The sequence below is a fragment of the Bos javanicus genome, chromosome 15 (assembly GCF_032452875.1).
Source record: "Bos javanicus breed banteng chromosome 15, ARS-OSU_banteng_1.0, whole genome shotgun sequence".
Lineage (NCBI taxonomy): Eukaryota > Metazoa > Chordata > Mammalia > Artiodactyla > Bovidae > Bos > Bos javanicus.
The window spans coordinates 51,738,766-51,753,713 of record NC_083882.1 but is presented as its reverse complement, the minus strand read 5'-3'; the positions used below and the strand labels follow the sequence as shown (position 1 = coordinate 51,753,713).

Genomic DNA, 14,948 nt, shown 5'->3' with positions numbered 1-14,948 from the left:
TGTTTACCACAAGCTCATTTTACAAAATAATCTGAGGCTACATATTCTAAGTCACACAGCTAATAAGTGGCAGAGCCAGAATTTGGACCCCAGAGTTCTTGTCCTTCTCACTATTCTGAACAGCCAGAGAGCAGAAACAAGTAGCATTCTCACTGTAAACCCTTGATTCCACTCATTGCTTCATTGGGAAAAATTTTTTTTAAGGAATGGTTTGTCATTTCAAAGAACTGAATGAATTAGTGAAATCATGAGTATATTATTTCATTGCAGAAATAGGCTACTTTTTTTTTTGATAGGTAAGAAGTGGATTTATTTAGAGAGAAACACACTCCACAGACAGAATGTGGGCCATCGCAGAGAGTAAGTCCAGCAGCAGAAATAGGGTACACTGGTTATCGATTGTATAATGCTGCTGCTGCTGCTGCTAAGTCGCTTCAGTCATGTTTGACTCTGTGCAACCCCATAGACTGCAGCCCACCAGGCTTCCCTATCCCTGGGATTCTCCAGGCAAGAACACTGCAGTGGCTTCCCATTTCCTTCTCCAATGCATGAAAGTGAAAAGTGAAAGTGAGTACTCCAAAATGCAGTGGCTGAATACAATATTTACTGTCTCACTGTTTCTCACGGTTAGGAATCCAGGTATGACTTAACTGAGTCTCAGGCTCTGGTCTGTCACAGGCTGCTGTCGTTTCAAGGCTCAGCTGGAAAGGCTCTGCTCCTTCACCCCTCCACATAGTTGTGGTAGGATTCAGCTCCTCGAGAGTTGTTCGATTGAGGCTCCCCTCAGTTCTGCCATGAGAGCCTCTCCATAGAGCATTTCACACTGTGGCAGCTTGCTCCATTAGAGTGAGCCACCTAGAGGGCAGGAGACACAGTGCTAGCAAGAAAGGAGTGTCTGGTAACCTCATCACAGAAGTGCCATCCCATCACTTTTGCCATATTTTTTTTTTTTAAAGAAACATCTGCACTAGACGCTTTTTGTTCTTTGGCTTCACTGAGTCTTCGTTGCAGCACGTGGGATCTTTGATCCCCCCGCAAACTGGAGCAGGCTTTTTAGTTGCAGCCTGTGAACTCCCAGTTGCAGCATGTGGGATCTAGTTCGCTGACCAGGGATCAAACCCAGGCCCCCTGCACTGGGAGTGTGGAGTCTTAGCCACTGGACCACCAGGGAATTCCTGCTGCTGCTGCTGCTGCTAAGTCGCTTCAGTGGTGTCCGACTCTGTGCGACTTCAGAGATGGCAGCCCACCAGGCTCCCCCATCCCTGGGATTCTCCAGGCAAGAACACTGGAGTGGGTTGCCATTGCCTTCTCCAATGCATGAAAGTGAAAAGTGAAAGTGAAGTCGCTCAGTCGTGTCCAACTCCTAGTGACCCCATGGACTGCAGCCCACCAGGCTCCTCCGTCCATGGGATTTTCCAGGCAAGAGTACTGGAGTGGGTTGCCATTGCCTTCTCCACGGTAATTCCTAACCATATTCTATTCATTAGAAGCAAATTCCTAAGTCCTTCCCACACTTAAGGGGAGGCATGTATATCAGGAAGCAGGAACCAGTGGGAGTCATTCTAGAAGCTGCCTACCACATAAGGAAGGATGTATATTATCATTTTAAAATAGAGAGAATGGTGAAGGAACTCATCTTTGGGGGGCACCCTACAGACTGGGTGTTAGAGCTATGAAAACACTTAAAATATAGTAAATGCTGGACTTCCCTGGTGGTCCACTGGTTAAGAATCCACCTGTCAATGCAGGGACACCGGTTTGATCCCTGGTCAGGGAAGATTCCATGTGCAGCAAGGCAACTAAGCCCATGCATCACAACTACTGAGCCTGCATGCCTGGAGTTGTGCTCTGCAACAAGAGAAGTGACGGCTATGAGAAGCCCTCGCATCACAGTGACAAGTAGACCTCACTCACCACAACTAGGAAAGGAGCACACGAGGCAACAAAGACCCAGCACAGCCGAAAATAAAAATAGATAAAAACTTTAAAATATTATATATAGTAAATGCTGTATGTGGTGCTCCGTAAGTTCTGAATAACTAAACAAATCGTTGTTGCTAGCTTTTGTTACTGTTCATTTGACAGATGTTATTTGCACATCTCTATGTGCAAGGCTCTGGGCTAGGTGCCAGGAACACCACAATAAATAAAATAGCAGTGCTTCTACCCTGATGGAGAGATACGCATCCATGTCACACAAGGAAATCTAAAACTTAAAAGTGTGATAAGCACTTCAAAGGCAAAGCATAATAGGATGACCAGATTTAGACGAGAGAATCCTGCCTCACAGCAATTAGCATTTCATCTAAGACTTGAAAAGTAAGAAGGAATTGACCAGGGAAGGGGGATAGAATATTCTCAAAATAAGGAATTTTGTATGTGAAGGGCCTTTTATTAATGAGATAGATTTAATGAGTGTTTCTAACACAGAGCCCAGAACAGAGGAGCAGAACACAGAGAAGGACGTGGGCAGGGCGAAGAGGAGGAAAGTGGGAGCCCGCAGGTAAGTAGGTCAACCTGAAAGCCCCAAATCACCTCCCCAAACCTACTGTCCTTCTGTACCTGTCCACCCCCCACTCATGTTTCAGTTATGCTAGAGAGCACCCTGGTGTCTGGTCTTGCTCTCATGGTCTGGACTTGCAAGGTAGCAAGAGAAAAGATGTCCTTGTCTGCATGGTGTCAGGCGTGGAGCTAGACAAGGAGGTGGCCCTGGAAGCGAACCAGAAATGAAAACAAGTGCACTATATCTCATGGGCTTTAAGATTTAAGTTGTTTTCTGCTTCAAAGGACACCGTCAAGAAAATTAAAAGACAGCCCTCAGAAAAAGGGGGGAAATATTTGCTTATCGTGTATTCAATAAGGGGTTTTTATCTAGAAATATAAAGGAACCCTTCAGTTCAGTTAAGTTCAGTGGTTCAGTTGTGTCTGACTCTTTGTGACCCCATGGACTGCCAGGCTTCCCTGTCCATCACCAACTCCTGGAGCTTGCTCAACCTTGTATCCATTGAGTCGGTGATGCCATCCAACCGTCTCATCCTCTGTTGTCCCCTTCTCCTCCTGCCTTCAGTCTTTCCCAGCATTAGGGTCTTTTCCAGTGAGTCAGTTCTTCACATCAGGTGACCAGAGTACTGGAGCTTCAGCTTCAGCATCAACCCTTCCAGTGAATATTCAGGGGTGATTTCCTTTAGGATTGACTGGTTTGATCTCCTTGCAGTCCAAGGGATTTTCAAAAGAGTCTTCTCCAACACCACAGTTCAAAAGTTGTAAGGAATCCATACAATTCAATAATATAACCTCATTTTTTAAATGGACAAAAAATATGTCAGAGTGTGTGGGAACAGAGGAATACGGAGTGACTACGAATGGGCTCAGGGTTTCTTTTGGGGGGTGATAAAGTATTCTGGAGTAAGCTGTAATGGTTACATGACCTCGTGACTATCCTAAAACCACTGAATAATATTTCTAAAAGAGTGAATTTTATGAGGTGTGTATTATGTCTGTAAAAAAATAATAATAATAAACCTGAAGGCAGTGATAGAAGCTCTGTTCTCAGATATTCAAAGATTAAATGACTTCCCTCAAGTCTGATATGTCAAGTGAGCAAACCAGGACCCCAGCCCAGGGCTTCTGGCTCCACAGCAGCGCGTCTGCACCCTTTCACCCTGGTTTGAGGCTCCTTCGGTCCCAAGGACCTCTTGCTAACAGCTGGTCTTTAACCATTCTTTCTCACAGGCCTGTATCCAACTCAAACTCTCGGCCAAACCAGCGGGGGCTAGCAAAGGCAGGCCAGAGAGAACACCTGCGGCCCCTGGCCCGAAGCAGCAGAGTCCAGGAGAGTGGGTGGTGCCCCATTTGTGCAGGTGAGCTACTTGGGCACAGGGGTGGTTGGGAGGGGGTACTAGGCGTCCCTTGAGGGAGGAATAGGAGATCTGGGAGCGCTGCCAGGAACCAGGTGAACCAGGGCCCCTGGCCTCTGTCATCTGCAGTTACAGACAAGGCTGTATTGAGCACCTCCTCACGTTGTGTTCACCAAGCTGAGGAAGGGACCTCAGCTCTGTCCTTGGGAGAAACATGAAACAAAGCAAACTATAACACTATCAACGAGGACCTAGAATTTCGTTCAAAACTTCTTCTCCATGACCAAATTCTGCTTCCCCTTAAGGCTCTGTTCAGGTGGTTCTTATTTGCCAGGTCTTCTCTGACCTCAGATATTCTCTCCCACTGAGCTCCTGCTGCATTCTCTGATTCTCCTGGGCGTAGCACTTCTCACCCTGTGGTTTGTGACAGTTATTTGTGGTCACAAGTTATCCTTACCCCTAGACGCCATAGTCCATGAGGACAGGCCTGGGCTTACATCCCTCAGCACCTCACAGTGTCAGGCACATAGGACTTACTCAAAAAATGTTTGGTGGACTTGTGCCTGGATGTCATCAGGTGTCAAATATTCAACCCTAGTAAAATTTTCTTGTGAAAACAGCTGCATTTTGCCAGCAGAGGTTCCCTTCAGGCTGCGTGGGGTGACCTCCCACCCGGGAGTGGGCCCAGGGTTCTTACCTCCTTCTTTCCTCTCCCCCTCAGGCTCCTTCAGCTTTGACCTGCTTCCCCAGCACGCTGCTACTTGTGGAGGGGCCTCCCCGCCTCCCCCAGCCTCTCCCGCCTCGTCACCATCTTCGTCTCCGCACGTACTGTGGGTTTCTTCTCCGGAGAGCTCGCCACCCATTTCCTGGGTCCAGTGTCCTATCTGCGAGTTGCCGTTCTCGGCAGGAGAAATAGAAGAACATGCCAGCATGTGCGGGGAGGTCCTTCAGGCCTGAGCCATGAAGTCCTGCGGCCTTGGCCCCCCTCTGCCCTCTGTGACAGAAACGGACGAGGGGCTCTCTTGACAGCTGGGAGGGGCTGACGAGGCCAGGCCGCCCCCTGTCCTCCCCGCACTCATTCCCTTAGGACTCTCTGCCTGAGGGCACCTCTGGGCCCAGCCTGCTCCCCACTCCCAGTTGTCAAGGCTTCTGTCACCATGGCATCCTACTCTCCCAAGGACAGCTCCATGTGTCTCTTCTTTGGGACTTCTGGGATAGAGTTGGTGAGTTCTCAAGGGCTTCAGGACACAATCCAGAACATCTTCCCCTCAGTGAGTGGTGTGTATCCTTGTGCCCATTTTCTTGAGAGGAAAATTGAGGTCCAGTGAAAAGAAAAGCACTCCCCCACAGATAAGATCCTGTGGTGTCCTGGGAAAAGTGAGAGTGATTTTTGAGTATGAGCATGACCTTCAGCGCCCCATGAACTGTACTCTCAGTATCCTTTGGGACTTTCCTCCCTAGGATGATCAGGTAACAGTGTTGCTGTGTGTCTTTAAGCAAATTATTTATCTTGGGTCCAGAGTTAACCCTCAGTAATAGAAAAAAAAAAATCCCATCCTCCTGTTTTACGGGAATCAGACAGACTAAACACTAAGGAGTGGCTGGCTGTGGAACCCTGGGCGAATCCCAGGCCACATCAGCACATTGGGGCCGCTGGACCAGAAGGTCACTAAGGTCCCTTCCACCTGTGGTTTTCTAAAATACATTCCTACCTTTTTTGAGCATCTGTGTCCTCTCTCCTTTCCCAGAAGGTTTCGTTGTGTGGCACTAACACCAGTTCCCCTGGTCTCCAGGGTACAGGGCAGAAGGGGAGCAGCTGAGCCTGGCAGAGGGAGGGCAGGGTTTGGAAGGGGTAGGAAAGAGAAAGCTGGGCACAGCTAGGGGAGCAGACAGAGGAGCCGGAGTTCTCTCCTGCCATCCCCACCAGCACAGGTGGGTGCAGCCATGGACCCCCTCACGGTAAGAGGCCTCTGCTCCCTGCCTTCCCCTATCCTTGTCCCGTTTCTGGCTGTGATTAAAACAATAGACTGACTCAGAGGAGTGGCGGGAACAACATAGCTGCCAGGCAGGTGGGGGACACCACCCTGCGGGTGGGAGGAGAGCGGCTGGAGGCCCAAACCTGGGCACAGAAAGAAGAGCGCTGAGGAAGGGCTGGGCTGGTGGGAAAGAGGGGCAAGGCAGCACCAGGGGGTTGGAGGGAGTGCTGCCCAGAGCAGGAGAGGGCAGAGCTGGCGAGTTGGTGGAGGAGAGCCTGGTGGGATCCTGCCGTGAGGCCTGGTCAGCACTCAGGGGCTTGGGAAAAACCCAGTTTAAAGACCCTCCTGCGTGGACGTGTCTGGACCTGTCCTTCGGAAGCTCTGGGACTTCGCCAGGGAGGAGCAGCTGGAAGAGGATATCAACAAGATGGGAGCAGATCCTGGAGAGATCTGTGTGCCCGCCCGGGGGTTCCACTCCCAGTGCAGCCCTGTCCTGCTTCAGTATGCTCCTGCCCAGGCTGCCCACATCGGCCCCACTGTGCGTGGTTTCCTGTGAGGTGGGAGTTGTGCTGAGGGAGGGGCCCCCCGTTAGAACTGAATGAGTACCTTGGATGAAGAGTGTGAAGAACTCTTCTAACCTGAGAATCCACACAATAAAATAGCGACTAAGAACATGTTTTTAATCTTTGTATCTTCAGGAGACGTGAGAGTATGCCACTGGCTTTTAAAGCTGAAGTGGCCATAAACTAAGGAATGCAAGGGATGTAACTGGAACGTAGCTGCCAGGCAGTCGCGTTGGAAAAGGACTCTGCCCTGGAGCCACCCTGCCCCGCTAGCACCTTGACTTTAGCCTCATGATATGATCTAGTTCTGACTGCGTGAACTGTAAGAGAATAAATGTGTGTGGTTTTAAGCCACTAAACTTTAAAAAAAAAAAAATGCATTTTTCAACCAAGACCAATTTTCTAAATATTATCAGCATTTCATACCAGTCAATGGGATATTGTTGACTAACAGCTTAACAAAAATATACAAGAAGCTGTTATGGTATGAAAGGGTATTTCTAAAACAATTAATTCCTGGAAAATATGGACATGAAGTGTATTCCCTACACAGATATAACTGGGCAGAGGAGGACATTCATATTGTCATCATACAAGATGATCACATATAAACTATACATACTAGAGTATATGTCATTAATGTAGAATTTAGTTTCAGAGTAAAACAGATAAAAGTGGTAGCATCGTTATTTTCCCTCTTAAAGGAGGGAAAGTGTTTACCTACCTACCACATTTGGGAGGTTTTGAAGTAGAGATTCCAAAAATCCAAAAGCTACCTACTACTACTAATTTTTGAGTTGAGAGGTACCACGAAAGAATAGCTAGGAACACCAGCTTCTCAACCAAACTGCCTGGGTGACCACCCTGTCTAAGTGGCTTGGCAAGTCTACCTTGGTTTCCTCTTCTGTTAAAGTGGGGACAGGATGAAGTGATAGCTCCTGCCTTATAGGGTTATTTAAGAATTGAATGGGTTACATACTTCTGAGGGTTTAAAAAACTACCTATACATAAATACTATATGCTAAGTCCCTTCAGTCATGTCCAACTCTTTGCGACCCTATGAACTGTAGCCCACCAGGCTCCCATGTCCATGGGACTCTCCAGGCAAGAATACTGGAGTGGGTTGCGATGTCCTTCTCCAGAGGATCTTCCTGACCCAGGGATGGAACCCACGTCTCTTCTGTCTCCTGTGTTGGCAGACGGGTTCTTGACCACTAGCACCACCTGGAAAGCCCAAACATTAAATGTACATTAAAACAAAAAGAAACTTGTGTTTGAGATGAAAGTCAAAGTGAAGTTGCTCAGTCATGTCCAACTCTTTGTGACCCCATACTGTAGTCCCCCGGGCTCCTCCGTCCATGGGATTCTCCAGGCTAGAGTGGGTTACCATTTCCTTCTCCAGGGGATCTTCCCCACCCAGGGACCGAACTCAGGTCTCCCACATTGCAGGCAGACTCTTTACCGTCTGGGCCACCAGGAAGACTATAATGGTGGCTGGGTACAGAGGGTTAAGGGCTTGAAAATGGAAGGGTGAGGGAGGCCCCCAGCAAAGAAGGTTGGGGACTCGAGGTCCCACCCTGTCTGCTCCTTCATCCAGCCTCAGCCTAACTGGACAGAGATCGTGAACAGAAAGCTGAAGTTCCCTGCTCCGCTGCTGGGTGCCATCCAGGAGGGACATACAGGCCTGGTGCAGCAGCTGCTGGAGGTGGGGGTCGAGGCCCCGGGCGGCGGGCCAGGCGGGCCCCCCCGGAATGTGGAGGAGGCCGAGGACCGCTCCTGGAGGGAGGCCCTCAATCTGGCCATCCGCCTGGGCCACGAGGCCATCACTGATGTGCTGCTGGCCAACGTCAAGTTCGACTTCCGCCAGATCCATGAGGCCCTGCTGGTGGCTGTGGACACAAACCAACCCGCAGTGGTGCGTCACCTGCTGGCCCGGCTGGAACGCGAGAAGGGCCGCAAGGTGGACACCAGGTCTTCCTCACTGGCTTTCTTTGACTCGTCGATCGATGGCTCCCGCTTCGCCCCCGGGGTCACGCCCCTCACCCTGGCCTGCCAGAAGGACCTGTATGAGATCGCCCAGCTGCTCATGGGCCAGGGTCACACCATCGCACGGCCGCACCCCGTCTCCTGCGCCTGCCTTGAGTGCAGCAACGCGCGCCGCTACGACCTGCTCAAGTTCTCCTTGTCTCGCATCAACACCTACCGCGGCATCGCCAGCCGCGCCCATCTCTCGCTGGCCAGCGAGGACGCCATGCTTGCTGCCTTCCAGCTCAGCCGCGAGCTCCGGCACCTTGCCCGCAAGGAGCCTGAGTTTAAGGTTGGTTTCTGCTCCCTCCTCCTGCCCTCAGTGCCCTGTATCTGTCCTTCCACCGGGGCATGATCGGGCCTCTGGTGGGTGTTCTGGGAAGAGAGAAAAAACAAAAAGATGTTCTCAGGAAACCTCCGTTCTGATGGAGAGTGCCAGAATCCTGCCCTGAAGGGGATTCATTCTAATAGAAGACAGATGTCACTCCAGGGGGCAACACATACCCCACCCTAGGGGTGTCCTGGGTCTGTCTGATGGAGGAGGGAGAACACAGATAGAAAAACAGCTGGACAGACTTAGAGATGACATTCAGTAGAACCTGTCCTTTCTGAATGCCTACTGTGTGGTCCCACCTAGAGCATCCTGTGTTGGGGCCTTGAGCTCATGATCACATCAAGGTGGAAGAGGGCAGAGTGAGGTGGACCAGACTCCCCAGAGGCTCAGCTTCATTCGGGGCCTCTGTGGATGGTGCTACAGGGCTTCCAAGGGCCAGAAAATAGGTCAGGAGGCTACAGCTGTTGTGTGCAGGGCAGACTCCTTAGAGGAAGTGGGATTAACCTTGGCTACACGACCAGGTGGTTTAACACAAGTGAAGAGGAGTAGGGAGGATATTTGATGTAGAGGTTCAGGGCAAGCAAAGACTCTCAGCTAGCAAAAGGTGACACGGGATGAGAGCAGAGGCTCTGTGTGGACAGAACGCCTGAAGGGAAGGCCTGGAGGCCAGGACTGATCAGGGGCCTTGAATTCACAGTCTAGTTCCATTCATCACTTATCCACTGACATCCTCTCGGTGCCAGCCCAACTTGATCCCCATGGTGACAACTACCATTAGGTGAGGAAACAGACAGGGATATTAAAACAGAGGCCTAAGGCTGGATGTGACCTGTGCCAGCTGAGCCGGGGGAGGAGCGTGCTGCTTCTCTGGAGTCAAAGGATCAGAGAATGAGGACCCCCACTTCCAGGTAGCAGGAAGAGCAGCCCTCTCCCAGGGCCTTTCCCTCCACCCACACAGCAGCCCACAGAAGGAGACACAGGAATGACCATCCCCTGCTTCTCGGCAAGGGACAGAGGCTTGGAAAGGGGACATGCCTAACCCAGGGTGCTGCCACCTGAGGGACCGTGCTGGGCCTCCTGAATCCTAGCCCGGATTCTCTCTGGTGTTAGGGTCCCAAGTAAGACCGAAGCTAGGCAGGGGAAAGTGGAGGCAAGAGCTGCCCACTCTGCAGCTCCCAAAACTGCCAGCATGTGTTTTCATATAAGGTAGCAAAAGTAAAAGAACCCAAGAAGGCATGAAGAGTAGGAGCAAAATCTAAACAGGCAGAGGGAAAGGAAAGGACAAGGCGGGGGAGCAGAGGTGATGGGAATGGGGCAGTCTGTGTTGAAATGACTCAGTGATGAGATAGATGTGGTACCAGAGAAGCAATGTTGACACAGCAGGTGCCTCGTTATAGCCAGGAGGACAGGTGGGGTGGCAAAGAAGAAAGGAATAGATGGTTTAGGGTGACATCAGCTGTGGGGAAGTGGCGGCTGAGGGCAGGACAGAGTGGCCCAGGCCCAGTGTCGAGAGGGTGGGCTGACCCAACTGGCTGGGCCCACAGGATGGCCAGCACACCTGGACTTTCTCCCTACAGCCCGAGTACATTGCCCTGGAGTCGCTGAGCCAGGACTACGGCTTTGAACTGCTGGGCATGTGCCGGAACCAGAGTGAGGTCACCGCGGTGCTCAATGACCTGGGCGAGGACAGCGAGACTGAGCCCGAGGCCGAGGGTCTGGGCCAGGCCTTTGAGGAAGGCATCCCCAACCTGGCGAGGCTGCGACTGGCCGTCAACTACAACCAGAAGCGGGTCAGCTGGGCCCTGCCTGCCTCCCCAGCCCTGCCCTGCCCCCTCTAGATGGCCCCTATCCAACACTAAGCAAGTCATTTCCCTGCCCTCAGGACCCCCTCATTTTTTTTTTTAATATTCATATTTATGTCTTTGTGCCGGGATTTAGTTGTGGCACATGGGATCTAATTCCCCATCCAGGGATCAAACCCAGGTCACCTGCATTGGGAGTACAGAGTCTTAGCTACTGGGCCACTGGGGAAGTCCCAGGACCCCTCTTAGCTCTTGATTCTGAGCACCCTTCTCTCCAGGCCCTTGATCCTATGGGTCTCCCACCCTCCCTTCTTATCGTCAGTCTAAGTCCCTAACCTCTGCCCAGCCTTGGAAGTCCCATGACCCAACCAGACCAGACTTCTGAGCTTTACCTGTTGGCCTGCTGAGTAGGTTTGGTCTGGTCTTTTTCTGTGGTTATACTTCAATATCTCCCTCTATCCAGCAAGATTAGACTAGATCTCTCAGGGCTGAAATATCAAGTGATTCCATTATTCCCCATCTCATTAGATGCCTACCCCTAAGCCAAAGACATGTTCCCTTTCTAGCCTCCCCCTGCCTCTTACTCCTCCCTCTCACCCACCCTCAGATATCCTAGCCCACCAGGAGCTTAATTAGAAACCTTCCTTTCCAATGACTGCCCAAGTCAGCAAATTCCACCTTCCCTGCTCCTCCCTACCTCAAGACCATGCTGCCTGGTGCCCCACATCGCTAAGAAGACAAAGAACCCTCAGGGTTCTGGGACCCGTATCCAGTTGCACCCACCACTGCCTGGCTTAGATTCAACAATGTGGGATCTGGAGAGTCCAGAAAATTCTTTGAGCTCGGTTTCTCCTTCATAGACTAGGAAACTAAGTCCCAAAGAGGGGTGGGGTCTGCCCAAGATCACTTGGTAAGTGGGTTGCCTCTCTTCTTAGCTGGCTGGCCTGGGGAGAAAAGAAACGTGGTTCACTTTCTATACCTGACTGACTCCTCTTCTTCCTCCCTGGCCAGTGGTCACTCCCTCTGCTCACACCCTTATCTGTTTAGTTTGTAGCACATCCCATCTGCCAGCAAGTCCTGTCCTCCATCTGGTGTGGGAACCTGGCTGGCTGGCGTGGGAGCACCACCATCTGGAAGCTCTTCATCGCCTTCCTCATCTTCCTCACCATGCCCTTCCTCTGCCTTGGGTACTGGCTGGTGCCCAAGTCCCGGGTACTAAGAATAGAAATAATGATAATTGTCATTTATTGAGCACTTGTTTTATGCCAAGCCCTGAGCTGGGCCCTTAATGTTCCTTTTAGGTAGTTTGAGGTGGTTCTGGAAGGTAGGCATTGCACCTGGATTTTACAGTGAAGACATAGGGAACAGAAATTCTCTTTTGTCCGCAGGAAATAGCAGAGTTGGGATTGAAACTGAGGTCTCTCTGCCTCCAAAGCCTGAGTCTTATATGCAGTCTCTCCTAATGAGACCCCTACCCCAACCTCAAATTCTTTGGGAGCTCTTTAGGACTCAGATATTTCTATTCCCTACTATGAGCCAGACATCATGCCTGGCACTGCGGACATAAAAAAGATCAAGACCCTGTAAACCAGGTGAGGAATAGGGTAAGCAGTGCTCCAGGAGGCAGGAAAAGGGCATCCATCCAACATCCCAGGGAGGGAGAATGCAAAGCATTAGAGAGACTGAAAGGAATTCTGTGCAGCTAAAGCCTAAGTGCAGATAGCAATTAGCGAATGGTGGGAAGCGAGCAGGGGCCCGGGTTCCACAGAACCTTATGCAATGTTGGGAGCCACTGGAGGATTGTAAGGAGGTGAGAGATTCTATTAGTTTTGTGCTTTAGAGAGCTCTCTCTCCCAGGGGTGTGAAGGATGAATTGGGGGAGGGGTGGGAGTCCGAGAGACTGTCAGAGTGTGCGAGAGAAAGGAAAAGGATTCAGGGATGCCTTCAAGCTTCCTGGTCTGGGTGTTCGGGATGTTTTCTAAGATGGGGACACAGAAAGAAGAGGAAGACGTTTGAGATCCAAAGATGATAAACTTACTTTTTAACATGGTTGTGATCGAAGAGTCTGGGGGACCCCCCTAGGGAAAGTTTTACTTCTGTGATCCTCAGTTCCTAGCTTAAAAACGGAAATAATGATACCCACCTCCTACAGTTGTGAAGGAAAACATCAATATGAAAGGGGAAAGCCTAATATACAGTACATTCTTGATAAACGTCTGAATAAGTGAGTGAGTGAAAGGAGGAGACACATGGGGGCTGAGCATCCCCGAAGTTCTCCTGGGAGGGGAGAGGTGTGAGCAGGACTCTGAGAAGCCTGCTCTCCTTCCTTCCCCCGCAGCTTGGCCACCTGCTGAAGATCCCGGTGCTGAAGTTCCTGCTGCACTCGGCCTCCTATCTGTGGTTCCTCATCTTCCTGCTGGGAGAGTCCCTGGTCATGGAGACACAGCTGAGTACCTTCCGAGGCCGCAGCCAGAGTGTCTGGGAGACTTCACTACACATGGTTTGGGTTGCAGGTACATGGGTGGGGCCTTTTATTTGTGGTAGACTCCCTCCTGGGGACCCCCTCACTTTTCTTCACAGTGAGCACCCCTATATGGGGTGGCCCCTATAGATGCTCCCTGAATATGCAACCAGACCTCTCAGGGCTCTAGTTCACCATGGGTTTCCCCTTCACCTCTAATCAGGGGATCTCACCCTGTGATAGATCCCTGAGTATGGACCCCATTCTTCCCCTACCCTGGCATTAGTCGCTACCCACTCTGGATATTCATATCCTCTCACAAATAAGACACTGGTCCATGGTGTCAGGTGGCAGATCACCTTGGCCTAAAGGTAGCCAGCAAGTACACCACCAGGCAATCTATCCCAAAGGTCATGGAGCAGAAAGACTCATAGACCAAATTAAGATGCTTGAATCGTACAGTTTATTACACAAGTACATACAAATGGTGTACTTACGATGGTGCTGTTTTAAGGAACAGAGGTGAGGTTTGAGCAGAGGATACAGTAGCCAGAAGCTGCCTGGGCCCAGCAGCTGATCTGTAGGAGAAACACAGGGGCATGTATGTACAGCTATAGCTTACTAATCATCCTGGTGAGCAGCTATGACTTTTCTTTGCAATTTTGTTGCAGAGGACTTGTGAGGCCACTAGATATTACCAGTGGGGAGCTAATTTAAGTCAGATGAATCCTAAGGGCCTCATTTGTCTTGTGCATATTCAGTGTGTCACTAATATTGAGTGTCGACCCTGAATATTCTACATGTGTTCACACACATGTGCGCTCTGTGTGTGTGTGTGTGTACGCACTCAGTCACTCAGTCATGTCTCACTCATTGTGACCCCATGGACTATAGCCCACCAGGCTCCTCTGTCCATGGAATTTTCCAGGCAAGAATACTGAAGGGAGTTGCCATTTCCTACCCCAAGGGATATTCCTGGCCCAGGGATTGAACCTGCATCTCTTGCGTCTCCTACATTGGCCGGCAGTTTCTTGGCCACTGCACCACTTGGGAAGCCCAACATGTGTTCTACTTGCTTTATTTGTCCAACGTGTCACCTGGATAACTAACTTACATATGCTTAAGGCAGAAGTTTCATCCATTCTATTGGTGTTCTTTCCTTCTATAGCAAAATTGCATTTTCTCAAACAGTTCAGCAAATGCAGTTGACAAGAATCCCTAGACCTCTGCCGAGCATTTGGTTAGTCAGCTCAGCAGCTAGGTTGGGCACCTTCCTCGTCTATCTTCTCTTGACTTACCTCTAGCTTAGTTGGCAACTCCCAAACCACCAGTAGACTAAGTCTGCTCCTCTACCCAGTAACAAATCAGTCAGTGAGGCACGAAAGGAAATTTGGCTAAGAACTCTGGAGAAGAAAATAAGAGTGATCCAAGAGGAAAAGTGTCCCATCCAACTGTTTACCAATCATTATTGACCTGTATTGGGTGGAGGTGAAACCAGTATAGTTCCTGCCTGCAGGGGAAGAAGTCTTAAGAAACAACATTCCTCATTTCTTCATGTAGTGAACACCTGCTGCTGGTCTATTGTGAGCAAAGCCCTGAGAACACATGGATAAATTAATTAGGATTCTATCCAGGAATTTCTCTTGTGATCCGGTGGTTAAGACTCCACACTCTCAATGCAGGGGGCCTGGGTTCAATCCCTGGTTAGGGAACTACATCCCACACACCACATTTAAAAAAGATTCTGCATGCCACAGTTACAGATCCCACATGCTCAACAAAGATTGAATATCTGGCATGCTGCAAGTACGACCCTGCGCAGCCAAATAAAGATATTTTAAATAAATAGGATTCCATCCACCCATTCAGCATACATCACTGAGCATCCATCCCACCTTCTTGGTGCTCTGCTGCCATGGAAACGGACTCA

The 14,948-nt window shown here is 50.2% G+C and overlaps 1 protein-coding gene across 4 annotated transcripts in view; it reads left to right on the top strand.

Moving 5' to 3' along the window:
* Positions 1–14,948, top strand: part of XNDC1N (XRCC1 N-terminal domain containing 1, N-terminal like) — a 38,443-nt gene that overhangs the window by 15,404 nt on the left and 8,091 nt on the right. For 3 of the 4 annotated variants that reach the window (XM_061380700.1, XM_061380699.1, XM_061380698.1), the window contains 3 exons: positions 2,431–2,503; positions 3,733–3,860; positions 4,579–5,578. In XM_061380700.1, the coding sequence (XP_061236684.1) occupies positions 2,431–2,503; positions 3,733–3,860; positions 4,579–4,814 (437 nt within the window). In that variant the 3' untranslated portion in view covers positions 4,815–5,578. Of the gene's footprint in view, positions 1–2,430; positions 2,504–3,732; positions 3,861–4,578; positions 5,579–5,605; positions 5,652–7,993; positions 8,714–10,332; positions 10,546–11,604; positions 11,770–12,895; positions 13,071–14,948 lie in introns of those variants that run through there. The other variant, XM_061380701.1, reaches the window with a different exon arrangement.